The sequence below is a fragment of the Triticum aestivum genome, chromosome 1B, assembly GCF_018294505.1.
Source record: "Triticum aestivum cultivar Chinese Spring chromosome 1B, IWGSC CS RefSeq v2.1, whole genome shotgun sequence".
In the NCBI taxonomy this organism is placed as follows: domain Eukaryota; kingdom Viridiplantae; phylum Streptophyta; class Magnoliopsida; order Poales; family Poaceae; genus Triticum; species Triticum aestivum.
The window spans coordinates 421,131,257-421,150,853 of NC_057795.1; the positions used below are offsets into that span (position 1 = coordinate 421,131,257).

The 19,597-nt window shown below is 43.3% G+C and overlaps 1 protein-coding gene and 1 long non-coding RNA gene across 24 annotated transcripts; one reads left to right on the forward strand and one right to left on the reverse strand.

The window, feature by feature from the left end:
* Positions 1 to 3,099: 3,099 nt before the first annotated feature.
* On the reverse strand, positions 3,100 to 9,152 carry LOC123128315 (uncharacterized). Of its 23 annotated transcripts, none has more exons than XR_006463101.1 (8): positions 8,668 to 9,148; positions 7,549 to 8,173; positions 6,714 to 7,041; positions 5,621 to 5,787; positions 5,292 to 5,376; positions 5,094 to 5,185; positions 3,707 to 4,604; positions 3,100 to 3,372 (listed from the first exon to the last, which is right to left on the reverse strand). It is a non-coding gene; the product is annotated as an uncharacterized lncRNA (long non-coding RNA). The 23 variants fall into 23 exon arrangements; XR_006463094.1 differs by having other exon boundaries at positions 5,292 to 5,469; XR_006463100.1 differs by having other exon boundaries at positions 5,621 to 5,761; positions 6,698 to 6,813; positions 8,668 to 9,146.
* Positions 9,153 to 9,491: 339 nt separating this feature from the next.
* Positions 9,492 to 19,514, forward strand: LOC123128311 (protein ARABIDILLO 1). The gene is made up of 12 exons (XM_044548281.1): positions 9,492 to 11,283; positions 11,381 to 11,539; positions 11,628 to 11,708; positions 11,815 to 11,946; positions 13,055 to 13,182; positions 13,300 to 13,387; positions 13,787 to 13,881; positions 16,376 to 16,439; positions 16,742 to 16,917; positions 18,026 to 18,247; positions 18,353 to 18,437; positions 18,880 to 19,514. Exons 1-12 carry the CDS (start codon positions 9,874 to 9,876, stop codon positions 19,054 to 19,056), a joined length of 2,817 nt encoding a protein of 938 aa, XP_044404216.1. The 5' UTR covers positions 9,492 to 9,873; the 3' UTR covers positions 19,057 to 19,514.
* Positions 19,515 to 19,597: the final 83 nt, after the last annotated feature.

Here is a 19,597-nt window from a genome sequence, read left to right on the forward strand (position 1 = left end):
CCGGGAGTTGCATAATCTCATAGTCTGAGGAACATGTATAAGTCATGAAGAAAGCAGTAACAATGAAACCGATCATAATGCTAAGCTAACGGATGGGTCTTGTCCATCACATAATTCTCCTAATGATGTGATCCCGTTCATCAAATGACGACACATGTCCATGGTTAGGAAACATAACCATCTTTGATTGACAAGCTAGTCAAATAGAGGCATACTAGGGACACTTTGTTTTGTTTATGTATTCACACATTTATCAAGTTTCCGGTTAATACAATTCTAGCATGAATAATAAACATTTATCATGATATAAGGAAATAAATAATAACTTTATTATTGCCTCTAGGGCATATTTCCTTCAGAAAGAGGAATCCTACTAGGACTGGGAGTCCTAGTAGGACTCCCCCCATGGCGCACCCCCTCTAGGCCGGCCGCCTCCTCCCCCTCCTTTATATACGGGGGCAGGGGGGCACCCCAAAGGCACAACAATTATTCTTAGCCGTGTGCGGTGCCCCCCTCCACCGTTTACTCCTCCGATAATAACATCGTAGTGCTTAGGCGAAGCCCTGCGCGGATCACATCACCAACACCGTCATCATGTCGTCTCGCTGACGGAACTCATCGACTCCGTCGACACTCTGCTGGATCAACAATTCGAGGGACGTCATCGAGCTGAATGTGTGCAGAACTCGGAGGTGCCGTATGTTCGGTACTTGATCGGTTGATTCGAGAAGATGTTCGACTACATCAACCGTGTTAAGTTAACGCTTCCGCTTTCAGTCTACGAGGGTACGTGGACACACTCTCCCCCTCTCGTTGCTATACATCTCCTAGATAGATCTTGCGTGAGCGTATGATTTTTTTTGAAATTGCATGCTACGTTTCCCAACAGAGTCGTCAAAGGTTTTAGTGTTGTGCAAAACCCATGAGGTCGAGCCTTCCCAAAACGAGCGCACACGCCGACATGTGACACATGAGGAAGCTGCCTCACCATCGCCATCAACTACGCCAGCTTAGCCTATCCTCCGATGGCAACAAGGAGGGGGGGAGGGGGTTAAGGTTCCTATAAACCGCCCATGGAGCGACGCAGTCATGTCATGAACAATCACAACAAGTCTAACCATGTGTGATTTTGAAGAGGCACTAACTAGTTGCCCGTGCGTTGCAACTGGGACATTTATATTCTAGAATCATGCCCCCGACTTATACCTTACACTCCATATTCTAGAGTTTTGATAAGATTTGATTTGAGTGTGGCTAGGAAAGTCAAAGAAATTTTTGATTTAGCTGAGGTTTGAAGGAAGGTGTGGTTGCTGTAGACTAGGCTATGAATTGCATGCAGTCGTAGGCGAGGCAGGATTCGACAAAGGAAAATAGGGACGATTATTAAGCATTAATGGATGGGTGCTGATTCGACCTTGGTTCTCAAATTAAATGGATCTAATTAACCGTCTATCTAATTAATTACTTCATCCGTCTCATAATATAAACTTGTTTTTTTACAATACACTAGTATGGAAAGTTCTTTTATATCATGAAACGAAGGGAGTATAATGTAGCCGTAGATGAAGCAGAGATTAGGGCAAAGATAACGGATATGATTTTTATCGACCTCTTGCCCTCTTTTAATACTCCCTCCGTCCCAAAATTCTTGTCTTAGATTTGTCTAGATATGGATGTATCTAACACTAAAATATGACTTGATACATCCGTATTTAGACAATAAGACAAAAATTTTGGGCCGGTGGGAGTACTACATACTCTGTCTGTATACATTTTTGCAGTTTAATTTAAACTAGTAGACTGCCCGTGCGTTGCCACGGGCTTTTTAAAAATTAAAAATCTTACTGTCTCATCATGATCATGTTCTATTGAAAAAGTATCTGAGTTTTATGGATATATGATATTCCTCATTGCAATTAATGTCATTAAATTTCTCGATTCGTCAACCATGGGTAAGTGCAAAAGTAAATGAATCTAAGTTGAGTGAAATAAGGGAGGATCAAATGAAGGAACAAATGAATGGTGCACATGCCTTAATTACTTCTTCTCCATCCTGAAAATGGAACAAATGAATCGTGGGCTGCCGAGCGGACAAGCCGGTCGTCGCTGGCTGGAGCGACGGTGACCGGGACTACTCTCTTTGCATTCACTCTATCTCATGTGCATCTCGGTTTTCCTCACCGAAGATATGTAGTTGAGCCAATTGAGTCAAAGTTGTTTATTCCTTTGCTCTTCTTCCTACTTCCAGGATTAATTCCATTGTTATGTTTCCCTTCTCTCTTTGTTGACTTATGATGCATCGAGGCACGGATGTAGTATAAAAGTTGATGGGATTGAGTGAGGAAGAGCGAGGTGGGAATATTATTGCAGTAACAACCTTGTTTTGCACCACAAGCATATCAGATTAGTTCTTTTTTCTGAGGTGTACCAGATGCAGCGGACGGGCGGAGGGACACTTGTGTTGTACCATGGTGTTTTTTCTTTGCATAAACGAAATGTTTTCTTAGATCTCAGTCAATTCACTTAAAATAGGACTGCGGGATTAATTATTAAAAACACAAGGATTTTTCTGTAAAATGTGTGACAACGTACGGGCACGTGCTTTAGTATTAGGGAAAGATATGCTTGTGCATTGCAACAGGGGAGATATTGACATATCCATCGAAGTATCCGTCAGCACGGCCAAACAACATTTGAATTGTGTCCGGTCACAGCAGAGAGGCGTACATTGAGGTCTAGCAGAAATTATGTGTGCCCCTCCAACATACCTCGGTATTATAACACAAGCCTATATGTGGTTCCCAACATATGTGTGTGTAGCATTTTGTATTATAACATTTTCCTGGTTCGTTTCTCCTTCGCATGGCTCTGCTGAGTTCTTAGCAGCTTATTGTGTTTGCTCTATTCAATTCCATCTTTTTTGGATTTACCGTAGCAAGAAAAGTTTAGTGTACCATCGAGAATCATCTATTCATAATAAAATGTACAAATCAAAATTCGGTCGCTCTTTAAATTTATCTGGTCGGTAGAGAAAATTATGATGTGTGCAAAAGATCAATACAGATTACAATCTTCCTAAAAAAGCGGCGAGGTGCAAAGTGAGTAGAAGAATTGTCTTCTAATAAATTGTATAATATGTGTGTGTAGTGTACATCTTTATACAGAAGAAGGCTCATAGTTACAAGCACGTACACTCAATTCTGCCCTTTTTTTGTCTCTGGATAACTGGAAACATTTCAGCTCCAAACTTGGTTCCACGATTACAGAAAATGGTTTTGAGATGTACCTGGTGCGTGTTCAAGAAAAGACAGAGTGCATCGTTACAGAGGTTTGTTGAATATATGGCCTGCTCGGTATGCTTCCTGAACAATTCTGCAAAGCACAATGGGAACATGTCAAATATATTATTCCATGAAGGGCCATAGAACAACACTTCTCCATCGGATGCATGTTTTCTGTAGTTTAGATTCGACATCCTACCAAATCACTCCTAGACATCTACATTGATGCTAACACTCAGTTTTTACAGTCTTTTAAGCGCATATCCATTCACAGCCAGTTTTCATTTAGTCGCATTGCACAATCCCCCAACAATATAATTTAACAGTAAATCACCATGTAACTGAGTCACAATCTCAGGAGAAGTTCATGTGTGTTATCTGCATGCAGATATGGTCTGAGTCATCATCCTGAAGAAATCCCGTACCTGCTGATGGTCCTGAAGAAATCCCATGTAGCTGCAGAAGTGGCCGCTTGAACCACCCAACCCCGTAGCCACACCCCGGAGCCGCTCGTCGCCATGGACGGTCGCTAAGTATGTCTGCGTTGACTGCGGGCGAGTGCGCGCGTCCGACACATCCGGCCCCGCAGTCGGTGACAACTGCCTCCTTCGCCCTTGCGTTGCTACGGGAGATACGCCATTGAAACCTTGTCATGACAGGGAAAATAGGCAAGAAAGAATCCATTGTACACAACACAGAGTAACATACAACTCAACATAAGTTCTAGAAGATATATATTGGTATGATCAGTAACAAACATACGCGTGGACACACCAAGTAAAATACACCCTACTAATCCCAATTGATATTTCATCCACCCTTGTCCCAAGCATGCATACTTATAGACAACTTAAAATGTCAGATCCTTCAAAACTATATGATATGATCGATTACTACAGAACAAAAAGATGAACCAAGTAAATTCATTTTTCTTTTAGTAAAAAATATATGAGAACTACAGAACTCATTCCATGTAGACTTTCGCGAGTTAGAGTTCCTTCATAAGTCAATGAACTTGGTAATCAGCAGACAACTTACTAACTATTTACACATCTTGATACAACAGAATGCAAGCACCTGATTTGTAAAATAGCGATTGAACTGTAGAACCTCTAGAAGGGAGAGCAGGATACTCCAGTTGGCTGAATGTGGGAGGAATAGAACATTTTGAAATGCACCCGAGCTCTTGGGGCATCATTCATTTGATTCGTACTCACTTGGAGTTCCACTGTATATATAGACATATGTATGGACACACCAGTGAAGTATCGTGTTCTCACTTCAATTTTGGTTGCTCCAAATACTTCTAAAGAATCAACTGCCCTGCACCATATATGAAATCAATAAGTACATCTGGCACAAAATAGCTGAGACAATAGTTTTTTAGTTACAGAAGTGTGAAATTCAGCCTGCATCTTAAATACAAAAATGATAACTGAATTATCATTCTAAGTGTCACTCTTAGCTATCAATATGAACAGACTGAATCACCCATCTATTACTGCATTCAAAATGCATATCATAGAGTGACTCGAGATTTTAAACAAAACACAAAGATGTCCATTCAGGACAAAATAACCTCGGATGCATTTACAGAGAAGTGATATGAATAGAAAAAGGCCATACTATCTAGTGCTTGGTTGGTGTGAAGTTACTAATCTATCTCTTCATTTCTTTTGCGGTGGTGGCGCTAGCTCTAGGTGTGACCTGTACCACTGATTTGTTAATATGGCAACAAAAAAGATCTTGAGACTCATGCACCGTTCAAATTCAAACACTGCTTCTATCTAACCCAGATATCAATGACCACACCTTTTTTTTGTAGGAAGGCTACTTCTTGATAAAAGTTCCCTAATGACTGCTTCCCAAATACGCTGGCCTCTGAAGAAGAAAGGGGTGCCTTCCTGCATTGATCACAGAGGATCATCACTCAGGATATCAGATATCTGCTAAGGACCTGAACTGTATGAAGTAGGAATTGACAAGCAAGTTAAAGAAGGTTCTGCCAACCTGAAATTCCTCTTCGATGTTTAAAAAAAATGACACCATCACAGTATGTTCACTTTAATTGTAAAAAACCTGCAGGTTTAAATGACTATTTCTCGGCAGATGTCAAAAGTGTAGTGCCTCTCCGATATCACTACAGAGACTGAATCAAAAAGATCGCTCCCACATAAAAAAAGCATTCCTAAAATCCATCCAGAACAGCAAAATATTATTCTATATCAAACAAAATTGAACAATAGGTCTATAGCTCATTTTGCAACAAACCCGACTGCCATACAAAATAACAGGATACAACAAATTTTGTGAGAGAACCTAGAAAGTAGAAATCTTACATCTTTTGAAAGCTCTGGCAATTGTTAGCTTGGAGCTCCTGAACCTGCTTTTCTCATACAGTGCAGGTCAAATCTCAACCTTTTGTTATATTCACACACGATCTCCCCTGAAATCCTCCTCACAGGCCACCATCTCCAAACCTTCAGAAGAAGATAATAAAACATGCCTAAAAGATTGACAAAAGTGTCATAATAAGTATTTAATTGCAGTAGAAAGAACGAGCCTAGGAGTATCTATGTTTTGTTTCATTATGCGTTGCATTTACAACTGCACAAAAAAATGATCATTGCATTCTTCCAAATTTAGAATGTCCAGTCTTTGCCAATCTGGCTCATTACAATCATCATACAGGGAAGCTCAACATTGAGAAATTAAAGAAGCAACAAAGAAAAAAGAGGAATAGACAAAGAAGAAACTATTTCTATATTTTGTGCTAGAAGATAACTCATGGCCTATATGACTACATTGACATAAGTCACTTGCTTCCCTTAAAAAATAAATCAATATACTCTCCCACATATTGTCTCACAGGCATTACAAAGCTAGCGCTCTTTGTTCATCCATTCGAGACCACAAGAAATTCGCATTCGAGACCACAAGAAATTCCTACAATTTTGAAGCAGTGGCTGAACCTTGCAACACGAGCATAAATAAATGACAAATAAAAATGCAGAGGAAATATTTCACGGAAAAGAGGAGTATGAAATTTGAATCTAGTTCACCATCTTGTTGGTACATATGCTACAAAAGGAAATATTTCAGAACTGTAACTTGGCAAGTTGTCATTTTTTAACATCATATGCTATTATGATGAACTGCAAAAGGTGGACCAAATGGCTGTCCTTATTTTCAGAACCCTACACTTGATAAAGTATAGGAAATATCCAGATAATATACATTTAACTAAAGTCCAGGGATGCATAAGCAGCAGCAAGAATCAACTGTGTCAACCTCAGGATCCCTATGTCTCTAAAGTAATAAATTTTGAGGAAGCGCCTGAATTGTTTGTATGACGCATCTGACGGAAGGCTGGTCACCATCGAATAGGTAACTATGCTTAAAGCAAAGTGCCTAACCTATAAATCAGATAACCTGAATTAGTAGCTGGAAGAACTCCGCCATGTACTATTATATAGCCTAAGCACCAGATTGACACCTAAGAAATGGATATCCAATGTCCATATTTCCCTATCTGCAGTAGAAGATAAAACTGAATCAAATCGAAGGTTCCCGTGCATTGCAACTGGATGACAAAATAGACACATGGGTATACTTTGATAAAAGAGAGCATCATGCATATTCTGCATACAACTTTATTTTAAACAAAACATAGTCGTGGAAATTGCTAAGCTACTGGCTATGTCCTGAATATACTGAAATTGACTTCCCTGGATTAATGGCTTCAAGGTGGGCGCAAGTTCTGCATGTTGATCCATCACAGAAAAGTCATTACCCCTAATATTTGATAGAGACAAAGGCACCGACACAGGATCATGGCAAAGCAAAATCCATTTTTATCACCAACAAGAAATGAAAAAACAAATTTTTGGTGCTTCCTTTCTCTGTAGTTCTGAACCACTACTTGCATTGTGTGGGTAACAGGTAACTTACATAGAACAAGAACGCTTTATAATTTGGAAGTATATGATATAAACGTGGACAACAATGTTCTCTAAAAACATGATGGCGTGAGTAGTTAAACCATTACCTCTCATTCTAACCTTACTGACTCATAACAATCAAGCCTAAAAACCATGATCTGACCATGGACAAAGACAAAGACAAAATGGCCAAAAAATCTATAAATAGAATTGTAGCAATAGTATTGCGTACCAACGAAAACTAAATGACAGCGTGATGGTAATGTGCATTCAACCCTAGTTCTTTTATAGGACACTTGAAATTGGACAAGGATTCAGATTAGCACCTGATTGGCACCAATGCAACCGATGCGGACACGAGCTTGGACTCTTCGACGGCGACAACAAAGTGGCTGATGGCGCCCTTGGCCATCTTCCCGTGGAAAAGAAAGTCACCGCTGCTCGCGGCCCTTGATAAGGTTGAGCTCCGAGTCATCCACGTCGGCGCCGTCGTTCTGCTCTCATAGTTAAAAAAACAAAGGTAATGTACCACCCCACCAGGCAAGTAGTCCGAATCAACTTTCAGATTTCATATGGTTAGATATAGTAGACTAAATTAATTAGGCAGGGTTTGTGTACACATCAGTAACAAAATCAATAATCAATAAGGCAAAGTTAGGCAAATCCACATACTGAAAAAACATTGTTAATGCAGTGTGAAATAAGAGAGGGATGGAACATAGAATACCTGTTTTCATCATATGGTAAGAGAAGATGTGCAGCAAAACAAGTTGTGCCGTTTGAAGATGAGTGTAACCATGGACAATTAGGTCAACATGTCCTGATGCTAACAAAACCAGGGACACCTAATTTAATACTAAAATTATGTTAATGTCAAATTCTTCAGTTTTGTTCCTATAAAAAACGCCCACTGTAACTATGTTTTAGTTCTTCATCACTCCTTCCACTTTCCTGAAAAAAGGAAAAGGAATAGGGCAATATTAACAAAGGGGGATATCTTACTGGAGTAATAACAATGAATATCTTATACTTTTCAAAAATGTTGAAGTGGTATCCCAGGCCAAAATAATTAAAATTGCAATTGATCTAACACAAATTCATGTGTAGCTGAATCTGTAATGTTCATGTGAACGGATGTGAACAAATGACACAGCAGAAAACAACAGTACGCATGCCTGATATATAAACCTGATTATAAGCTGAACATGAACATCGTAACTGAAATTGAAGAAAAAACCTGAAACCGTTTGATGCAATTCAATAGCATCTTGACACCAGTCTAAGATCCGTGGCAATTTGAGCATTGCAGCTCCTAGAAGTATGTCCATAGAGAAAGGGGGAAAGGCCGATTGAATCCATGGACGATGACGAAGCAGCGGCGGCGGCCCTCGATGGAAAAGGGGGAAAGCGGGGGTCGGGATTGACGTACATGGGCCTCAAAATACCTGTGTTCGTCCTCCAAACAAGGCAAGGCCAGCACGTCTCCTCCAATCAGGGCAAAGCGACCACACCCTTGGGGATCCGCGGCGGTGGCGGCGGCGTCCCCGGGGATTCATGGCGGCGGCGGTGGCGGGCGGCGTCCCTGGAGCAGCAGATTCCTCGTGCCGGCGGTCGTTCGGCATGGTCAGGCGGCTAGGGTTTCCAGCGCGAATAGGGAGTGAAGGAAGGCGGGCGGATCTGACCGCTGCCTCGGCTGCTCGGGTGGATCCGCGGCCTGGGAGAGGAGTCGTCGCCGGTGGTGCGCGGTGGAGTGGAGGCCGGGGTTGGAGAGGAGGACGGAGGCTCGCTTGGGGGATCAGGGGCGAGGCAGGCGGAGGGAGCAACAACGGAGCAGGGCGGCTGGGGACGGCGGCGGGAGGAGAGACGAAAAAAAACCAGCGATGGGAGAGGGTGGCAGGAGGAGAGACGAAAAAAAACCAGCGATGGAGGGGTGGTAGAAGGAGAGACGAAATAAAATCAGCGAAAAATAACTGGCGGACTATTCACCAACTGCTACATTAGAAGTAGAGATTTCACAGAGGGAGTAGCAGAGATACACATATGGTGGTGCCAGCGCTCTCTACTCCACCATGGCGTGGTGATGGCGCGGCCGGGTGGCGGGTATTTTCTTTTCTTTTTCTTTTTCGATTTCGAACAGGTGTGCATATCTACTCGAACGTTTTTTCTATCCGAATAGGTGTGCGTATCCGGAGGCCAAAAATACGCCTAGCAGCTACGCACGCGCGTATCCGCATACGATATATATACGGCCCCGGCATCCTCCTCGACTCCCCTTTTCCTTCCCTGTCACCGCACGGCAAGAGACATACATACAGAGGCGGGCGGGGGGAGGAGGAGGGAGGAAAGGGGAGGGAACCACCCCGTCCGAGCCGACTTTGGATCCACCCACCTCCCGACGACGATCCGGTCGCGAATCGGAGCTGCCGCCAGCTCCCCTCCCCCCCTGCCCCGCTCGCCGAACGGACCTGTTACTTCTACTCGGATCCCTGAGCTGGTCCGGTTGGCCTGATACGCGCGCCGGAGCTCGATCTCGCGCCGGGAGGCTGGCCGATTGCTGATTCGGGGCCGGATTTGGGTGCCGGGCGTGTTTGGCGTGCGGGTGAGGTCGGTGGGAGCTAGGGTTCCGGCGGGTGCGCGCGCGCGCCGGCGAGATGACGACCCGGCGGGTGAGGCGGCGCACGTGCAGGGACAAGGGGAAGGGGAAGGAGGTTGTGGAGGAGGGGCGGGCGGTGGAGGCCGGCTCATCGCCGCCGCGGGACTGGGTGCCGGCGGGGGATGGGGATGGGGGCGGGGAGGCGGTGGCCGGCGAGGCCGTGGACTGGACGCTGCTTCCGGATGACACGGTGCTGCAGCTGTTTGGCCGGCTGAGCTACCGCGACCGCGCCAGCTTGGGGGCGACCTGCCAGATGTGGAGGGGGCTCGGGTCGTCGCCGTGCCTGTGGAGCACGCTCGACCTCCGTGCCCACCGTTGCGACGCTGAGGTCGCCTCGTCGCTGGCCTCGCGGTGCGGGGGCCTGCAGCGGCTGCGGCTGCGGGGCCATGAGGCGGCTGTGGCGGTGGCCTCCGCCCTCGGCGCCCGCGACCTCCGAGAGGTGGTGGCCGAAGGCTGCAGGGGACTCACTGACGCCACTCTTGCAGTCCTCGCCGCTCGACACGAGGCGCTGGAGAGCCTCCAGATCGGTCCAGACCCCCTTGAGCGCATCTCCAGCGACGCCCTCCGCCATGTCGCTCTTTGCTGCTCCCGCCTCCGTCGCCTCCACCTCTCGGGTCTTCGTGAAGCTGACTCTGATGCCATAGGAGCGCTGGCGCGCTACTGCCCCCTCCTTGAGGACGTTGCCTTGCTCGACTGCGGCACTGTAGATGAGGCTGCCCTTGGTGACATCCACTCCCTCCGATTCCTCTCTATAGCAGGATGCTACAACGTGAAATGGGCTACAGCATCCGCCTCATGGGCCCAGCTTCCCTTGCTAGTCGCAGTTGACGTCTCCCGCACTGATGTCTCTCCAAATGCTGTCGCTCGTCTGATCTCCCACTCCAAAACCCTCGAGCTTATATGTGCTCTTAACTGCAAATTCGTCGAAGAGGAACAAACACACAGTCCCACTGCATTTAGCAACTCCAAGGGCAAGCTTGTGCTTACCATTACATGCCCCATTTTTAAATCACTCGCTTCACTGTTTCCTGGCAAGGATGTGGAGGAGCACGGCGTGTTCAATGAGTGTAATTGGAGGAACAAAAGGAAAATACTTGGTGTCATGATGAACTGGCTCGAGTGGATCCTATCACAGTCGCTTCTTCGGATTGCAGAGTGCAATCCATATGGCATGGATGACTTCTGGTTGCAGCAGGGCACATCAATGCTGCTGAGCCTGGTGAAGAGCTCACAGGAGGATGTGCAGGAGCGTGCAGCTACAACAATTGCTACATTTGTGGTTATTGACGATGAAACTGCGAATGTGGATGCTGCAAGGTCGGAGGCGGTAATGCGGGATGGAGGCATCCCACTTCTGCTGGATCTTGCAAGGTGCTCAAGGGTGAGTGCACAGTCTGAAGCAGCAAAGGTAATAAATTATTTGGTCGAACTCATGGGTTCTCAGTATTTGTTTTCTATACTATTCTGGTATATCATTTAGTCACATTGGTTATGTTTCTGTTCAGGCTATTGCCAACCTATCGGTGAATGCGAATGTTGCAAAGGTGGTTGCAGATGAAGGAGGTATCGCCATTTTCACTAATTTGGCTAAGTCGACGAATCGACTTGTTGCTGAAGAAGCTGCTGGTGGCCTTTGGAATCTCTCCGTGGGTGAGGAGCACAAGGTTGTTATTATCTAAATGCTGATTCTTATTTGCTTGCTTTGATGTCCGTATCACTCGTGCTAATAATTGATTGATTTCTCATTTTCAGGCGGCTATTGCGGCAGCTGGTGGTATAAAGGCTTTGGTTGATCTTATATTTCGTTGGCCTGCTGGGACTGATGGAGTTCTTGTATGGAACTTTTAAACTTCACATTTTCAGCAACTTCCAACTATACCTGCTGATTTGCTGCCAACCATCCTTTTTGTGACTTTGCTCTACCCCTTTTTTCTATTAGGAACGTGCTGCTGGTGCGCTTGCAAACCTAGCTGCTGATGACAAGTGCAGCTTGGAAGTTGCAAAGGCTGGTGGTGTCCATGCTTTGGTTACACTTGCTCGATCATGTAAACTTGAGGGCGTCCTAGAACAGGTAAGCTACATTGTGTCTTCATGCTTGTCCAGTTTTGTTCTATAAGTATGAACTAGTAAAATTTTATGCTATATCTCCTAAATTGTCAACCAATACTACACATTCCGCAGAACAGACACATTTTACGATGTAGGAAAAACATGAGTAAAGAACATACTCCCTCTGTAAAGAAATACTCCCTCCGTCCCAAAATAAGTGTCTCAACTTTGTACTAGCTCTAGTGCAAATTTGTACTAAGCTCAAGACACTTATTTTGGGACGGAGGGAGTATAAGTTTAGATCACTAAAGTAGTGATCCAAACGCTCTTATATTACTTTACGGAGGGAGTACAAGTTTTCATCTTCAATGTTCCATACTTTTACAGAGGGACACATACCATCTGCAGCTTATTTCTTGCCTATTGAACTTTTGCCCTGCAATATATGCACCATTTCGATCATTTATAGTGCATCTTCCAGGTACCAATGCAAACATTTCTTGCATGGATAGATACAATTTTATCGTGCTTGTCCAAGAGCACTCTTATGACACGTCCCATGCAAAATTTACAACTCGTGTTCCCATCAAGAAACAGAAGTCTGTAACCTGTGGTACTGAACCCGTGTCTGATATTCCCTCAAAAAAAAAAGAAAAAGAGAAACCATGTCTGCTATGCTGACTAGCTTCATACCATTTAGGTGTAAGTAGAAAACACACTTTAATATAACATTTTAAATCTTTTAAACCTGCTTGAAACCATTTTGCTTTAGAGGGCAGCCCGGTGCACGTAGCTCCTGCTTGCGCAGGGTCTGGGGAAGGGTCTGGCCACTTTGGGTCTATAGTACGCAGCCTTTCCCTACATTTCTGCAAGAGGCTGTTTCCAGGACTCGAACCCGTGACCTCATGGTCACAAGGCAACAGCTTTACCGCTGCACCAAGGCTCCCCTCTTCACCTACATTTCGCTAAGGCATTTTGCTTTAGAGCTACTCAGAATATCTGTTTATGAAATAGTAGCAGTTCTCCGCTTCATCTTAAGCTCTAGAAGTAAATGCCTTATATACATATTTTGTCCTCTTTATGTTCACCCCTGTTTTGTTATTTGCTAATGCTATGTTTGTTATGCATAGGCGGCAAGGGCTCTAGCCAACTTAGCTGCACATGGAGATAACAACAACAATAATGCGGCCGTAGGTCAGGAAGCAGGGGCTCTTGAGGCATTAGTGCAACTAACATGTTCTCAAAACGAGGGTGTAAGGTAGTTCTAATTGACATGCTTTCACTTTTATGGTTTGAAGTTGTAATATTAGCTTTCCTTAATGTATACCACATTGATCTGAGGTAATATTGTGCTTTTTATTTAAAATTCAATCAGGCAAGAGGCTGCTGGTGCTTTGTGGAACCTATCATTTGATGATAGGAATCGTGAAGCTATTGCTGCTGCGGGGGGCGTTGAAGCATTGGTAATACCTTTTATCTTATTAACCAAACTGTCTTACGCTTTGCATTCTTTGACCAATATTACCTGTTAGGTTCTCCATCTAAATTTACATGATCTCTCTGAATAGGTTTGTGCTCAATGGATTAGTGTGAAATACAAAAGTTTAAGTATAATAGTTTTCATTGAAAGAAGGCTGAAGTTATTGTGGAGCAATTTAGTTAGAACTGTGTGTCATGAACTCTTAGTATTTAGGGGCAGACATTTAACTAGCAAGCTTGTAACTTCCTCTGAGGAATCGTTTATTATGCTGCTAGCCAGGACTCGAAAATGTTTCTTTGGGAATTACTGTCTCACCCGTCTTTTCTTAAGCCTACTTAATAGGAGAGCTGTCTTTTTCATGTATATGGCATTCGTATTTTAGGTTTCACTTGCACAGCAATGTCTGAATGCTTCGGAAGGCCTTCAGGAGAGAGCTGCTGGCGCATTATGGGGACTATCTGTCTCAGAATCGAACAGGTAACTTACTATACTAGTATACTATCTAGTTGTTACGATACTCTCACTAGTGATCTGTGGAAGTACTCCCAACAATGCTGCTTATGCATTTTTCTGCTCGAGTTTATATACTCCCTCCGTTCCTAAATATAATAAGTCTTTTTAGAGACTCCACTCTAAGGACTACATTCGGATGTATATAGACGCCTTTTAAGTATAAGTTCACTCATTTTGCTCTGCATGTAGTCTATAGTGAAATCACTTAAAAGACTTATATTTAGGAACAGAGGGAGTATTCGGCAACTTTTTGAAGTTCACTGAAAGGTCTTACTTATTATTGCCAGTTATTCCATGGTGTCTGCTATTTAAGACATAATGATCCTTGCAGATAACTTCTTACCATCAAAGAGTCTGCCTACCTTTATTCACTAAACTTGCACCACATACCAACTTCCTCTATTTTTAGGAGTGCGTTTGTGATAGTTGCATATGAGATGGACATGTTGATCGGAAATAAATTTTTAATGGAAATTCCAATGTACTGATGGAAGTGATAAATGGCTGTGTAGTGTCAATCAAGAAAAAGAAGTCTAGTCAATACTTTAGGGTGTGTACAGGTCAGACCCATTCCATTCCACTTGGTGACCGAAACCAAACACACCCTAAAAGAAGACCCGTCCTGTACCTGTTAAATTGTTAAATTTGAATCTGTTCAGAATCCGTGACTTCTTTTTGGATAGATCGAAAAAATAGGTGATTTGGATACAAATGCATTTCTTTAGAACGGGATGAAACAAAAAAACATCAACACCATATGTCATACAAAAACATTTTGGAGTATCACTTGGAGAAACTTCTCACACCTTTATGTTCATGAGCCATCTGTATGCAGGGAGAGTCGTGTGCAGCTCTTCATGCAGTGCATAGTGACCCCTCTAGTTCAAATGTTGTATTGTATTTAACATGAAATTTAAAAACATCCTGCCACTTGTATGCCAAATTTGGAACCTAACAATTAATAAACTAGCCTGCCATCTCTCCCTTCGTTCGGCTTGAGTGTACTTTGATATTTACAGTCTGTTCTTCTCCATCTCTTCCGCATGGTAGGCTCCTGCTTGGTAAAGGATCTTGACCAAACTGCTCAAAACATTGCACACATATAAATCTTGCTTGCATGGCATTCGGTCGGAAGATTAACCCTCATCATGATGCAGCCGTGGGAAAAAAGGGAAAATTTTGAACATCTTTGAACTTATCATTCACACCATCCTTGTCTAGAATACCGGGTTGGCAATCATGCAAACGAGGAATTTACAGCCTTGATGCTAACCTTTTGGTCCACTCCTGGGGCTTCTTCGTTCATTCTCCCTATTCACTGATCTGAGCCTCGAATTCGGAAGTCAGTACGCTCTTGTCGGCCCGCTGCTCCAGTCTCCTGCCTTGCTTGCAGATCTTGTCACCTGTGCATATCATGGCCAACGGCCTGCTCGTCCGCCAGCACCGCACGGCGCTTGACCTCGTCTCCATTGACCAGATCCATGTGTGGCTCCCACGTCACCTTGTCTCCACTTAAGATTACAGCTTGAGTAGTACCAAACAGAACACTCTGGAAATGCTACAAATCAAACAGAACACTCCCGCGTCACCTTGTCTCCACTTAAGATTTCAGCTTTAGTACCAAACAGAACATCTGGAAATGCTACAAATCAAAGGCAGAGAGGCCAGGCGACGATGATCTGATCCAACAGGAACTCCATCTTCCTCGGCTACTTGCCCACCCTCACAACCGTCTTTAGCTCAACTGGCACGGCAAGTGGCCTTCTTCTTCTACCGTATGAATCAGGTTTTTTCTTAGCGAACCATATGAATCAGGTGGCCCCGTTGCAGTGTTATTATTCCACCCTCTAGCCCCATCTGGAAGCAGCGCTGACAAATCTCGAGCATGGGCCGAAGTAAATATCATGTACTCCCTCCGATCCATATTAATTGACGTATACTTAGTACAACTTCGTACTAAAGTTGGACTAAGTGTGCGTCAGTTAATATGGATTGGAGGGAGTACCATGGCCCATCCGTTAGCATGTATCCTGGGCCAGCAGTACACCCACCAGATGTCAAACAGGTGTCCTGTGCGTGGGCCCATTGTATACACTGCATGGCCATACATGGCCATCAATGCTGAACTTTCTGCACGCTCGTATTTGTTCCGAAAGTAATCTTCTCACAGATCATCATGCCTTGTTCCGTGGCCCAGTCTTGTTTCTTCTTAGTCGGTCTAATATTAGACTTGTTGCAATAAGAAGAAAAGGAAATAATTATTTTCTAGTATTTGTATAAAAAAAAGTGTTTTCAGGAACCTGCATCTTATCTCTTTCTTCTGTCAATCTTTGATGTTCTTTGTGTCATAATGGAGGGGTTTGAGTGCTAACTTTGTAAGACTTTTCCTCCATCAGCTTTTAGCTATTCATTCATCATTTGACATAGTTGGTCATAACTTTTGCATTACGATTGTCAGCATCGCAATTGGACAGGAGGGTGGCGTTGCACCATTGCTCACAATGGCACAGTCAGAGGTTGAAGTAAGTTTCCCTTATACTTAAGATTTCATGCCTGGATGCATACTGTTACTAAAGAGCTTCAATTGTTTTCTTCCTCATGACCTGATCTATGCCCTTCTGTTTGGCAGTAGGCTACACATTTGTAGATTATCTGCTCGTTAACAGTTTGGTTTCAAATAAATTAGACATTTTCTTTATGAGGGCCCTTGATTTCCTGTTAACTTTTACCCCTACTCTATTGTCCTAGGTAATTACGTAGTTCATGTCTACAGTTGCTACATATTGTTATTTACTCCGGACCTGATGACTCACTATTGCTGCAGGATGTTCATGAGACAGCTGCAGGGGCATTGTGGAATCTTGCTTTCTATTCCAGCAATGCTCACCGTATAGTTGAAGAAGGTGGGGTGCCTATCCTTGTGCACCTTTGCTCATCATCAGGGTCAAAGATGGCTCGGTTCATGTCTGCGCTAGCCCTTGCCTATATGTTTGATGGAAGGTATACTTTTTGTGAAATTGACCATTCTTTTTTGTTTTTCTATATTAATATCTGGCCTTATGTTTAGAGTTACACAATGACTGCAAGCAGGTTAACAATATGCAATCTTGCTATATTATTGATTTTATCATGTAGTGTTAGCTTGAAAATTCGGTTCATCTAATTGATCATGATGTACTTCTCGTAGAGTGAACTATACGGTTGACAGCATGCTTCCTGGCTTTGATGAAAATTAGTTATTCCAGTAACTTTGATAGCAGCTTCTGGGTTACATACAAAATTTTGTACCACCTCCATTTCATACTAGTAGGTGTATTATGATTCGTTCAGTAAGGGTTTGACCAACATTTTATGTCCCAAACCCTTGTCTTAATGAATCGTAGTAAGCCTTATATTGTGAAACGGAGAGAGTATATAAGTGGTTTGTGAAGTAGTTGGAGATTTCAATTATGTTGCCCATGCCAGTGGAATATTTGTCATCATAGATTCGAGAATTTCATTGTTAACATCTAGAGAGCACAGTGGGTCAGTGTTAATTGTTCTTAAGTTTTCTGATTAATAAATCAGAGAGAGAATGATCTTTTATTGTGTGCAGTTGTGTGGTACTGTATTATGGTTATCATGAGTGTCGCTTGGTTTCCAGGGTCATGCTGCCTAGGTTATTGGCTTATTGCATTGTTCGTTGTCACAGTTAGTCTAGGTGACTTATTAAGCCTTATGTGCATCATTGTTTGACAGTGCAAGTGAAACAGAAGCACTGCATCTTCGTATTCCATGATGTAGAATGAAGTTATGAGAAATTAAACACAATTGTCATTTCTGTTTATTAGTTTATTGTAGATCAACATATTGTTGGCATAAAGTACTGTTGCCTTAGGCTGTACGAGATTTTTCATTTTGGGCTCAGAATTTTGTGCACTAGTATTTCTATACGGGTCTGAATATATTTTGCATTTACTTGGAAGGTCAGCTAGCTATATTTTGTGCACTAGTATTTGTATACAGGTCTGAATATATTGTTGGCAGAAATTTGGTATTTATTGCTGATGCACAAGATTATCTTATCAAGGAAATTTCATGTCATAATCTGAAACATATGATCTGACAGAATGGACGAGGCCGCCATTGTTGGGACATCATCTGAGGGCAGTTCCAAAGGTGTTAACATCGAGGGAGCTAGAAGAATGGCTTTGAAGCATATAGAGATCTTTGTGTTGACGTTTTCAGATCCACAGGTGTTCTCTATGGCTGCAGCTTCCTCAGCACCAGCAGCGCTATCTCAGGTTGCTGAAGCAGTGTTCATACAAGAAGCTGGACACCTGAGATGCAGGTTTGGCTTTACATTTCGTGTTTATTTCGTTCATCTTATTTGAATCTTCCATTATGATTTGAATGCATTTGGTGAACATAGTTCTAATACCTTTACTTCCTCCAGTGGTGCTGAGATAGGTAGATTTATTGCCATGCTTCGGAATCCTACGCCAGTTCTTCGTGCGTGTGCTGCATTTGCCCTTCTTCAGGTTTGTTTTCCTTAACATCTCGTCTCAGCCTTATTTTTTTCATTGGAGTTGACGTGATTGGACACCTAGGCGAGACAGCGCACCAGGCCAATTTTTGTTTACCTTTGGACATCATGCGTATAAAGAAAGAAGAGGGAACGATGTTCCAACTTGCAATTAGTTCCTACTCCCATAGTTACAAGAATTATGTTCCATTTTGATCATGCTTAAAACCGGTTACTTCGTCTATATTCTTGACCACTTGCTTCTCCCTTCACTGGTAAACAGGGAAGATGAACTGAATTTGTTTCCTGTTCAAAGGGACCAGGCCTAATCTCTATCTATCTAAAAAAGTTATCTCCATCTTTGTTTCTGTTTTGGCTGATGCAAACCGATCTTAGTTTTCTGGTAACACTGTTTCTCCTATGATCTGACGAGAGACACTCTTCAAAATGCTATGCAGTTCTCAATCCCAGGAGGCCGACATGCAACACACCATGCGGACCTTCTGCAAAATGTAGGAGCGGCTCGGGTCTTGCGTGCAGCGGCGGCAGCAACATCAGCATCCATTGAGGCCAAAGTGTTCGCCAGAATTGTCCTTAGGAATCTGGAACACCATCAGGCAGGGACTTCAACCTGAAAACACAATGGCGAGCACAAGCGCGACTAATTCTCCAACAGGGTATGACTTCTAACCTTTGGCCCCAGAATGGATGCAAACTCGCGGTTAAGTTGTCGCCGGCATTTGAAGCTGCCGTGCAAGCTGTGACCTTGAAACTTCCACCTTGAGGAGAACTGTCAGAAGAGATGAATGAACGTTCAAGCGATGGTCGGCAGGTGTTGAGTGCAATTTTCCTGTTGTTTGTCTGATGTGTAAAAGTAACTTAAAGTGTTAGCGTTAGCATCGGCAGGACGTAGAGAACTTTTATGGTATATATAGAAAGTTAAGAGTGTTTGTTATCTGTTGATTTAATTTAACAAGGTGAGCGGCAGCGGGTGACATTGTTAGGCTGCTCCACCTGTTGCATACATGTAAAACTTTGTAGATGTATACTGCTTTGTTATATGAACGTCCTGTGGATATGTGCTTTGTGCAAATTAAACGTGCCGTTAATTTAGTAGAGATCCATTTTTACTAGATTTGTTTGTTACTAGAATTTAGAATGCCAATCGCTTGTGAG

Coding starts and splice junctions, on each gene's coding strand:
- LOC123128311 (XM_044548281.1), top strand. CDS start 9,874: ATGACGACCCGGCGGGTGAGGCGGCGCACGTGCAGGGACAAGGGGAAG. Junction 11,709..11,814: donor CTGGGACTGATGGAGTTCTT/GTATGGAACTTT, acceptor TTTTTCTATTAG/GAACGTGCTGCTGGTGCGCT. Junction 18,438..18,879: donor CTGCATTTGCCCTTCTTCAG/GTTTGTTTTCCT, acceptor AATGCTATGCAG/TTCTCAATCCCAGGAGGCCG.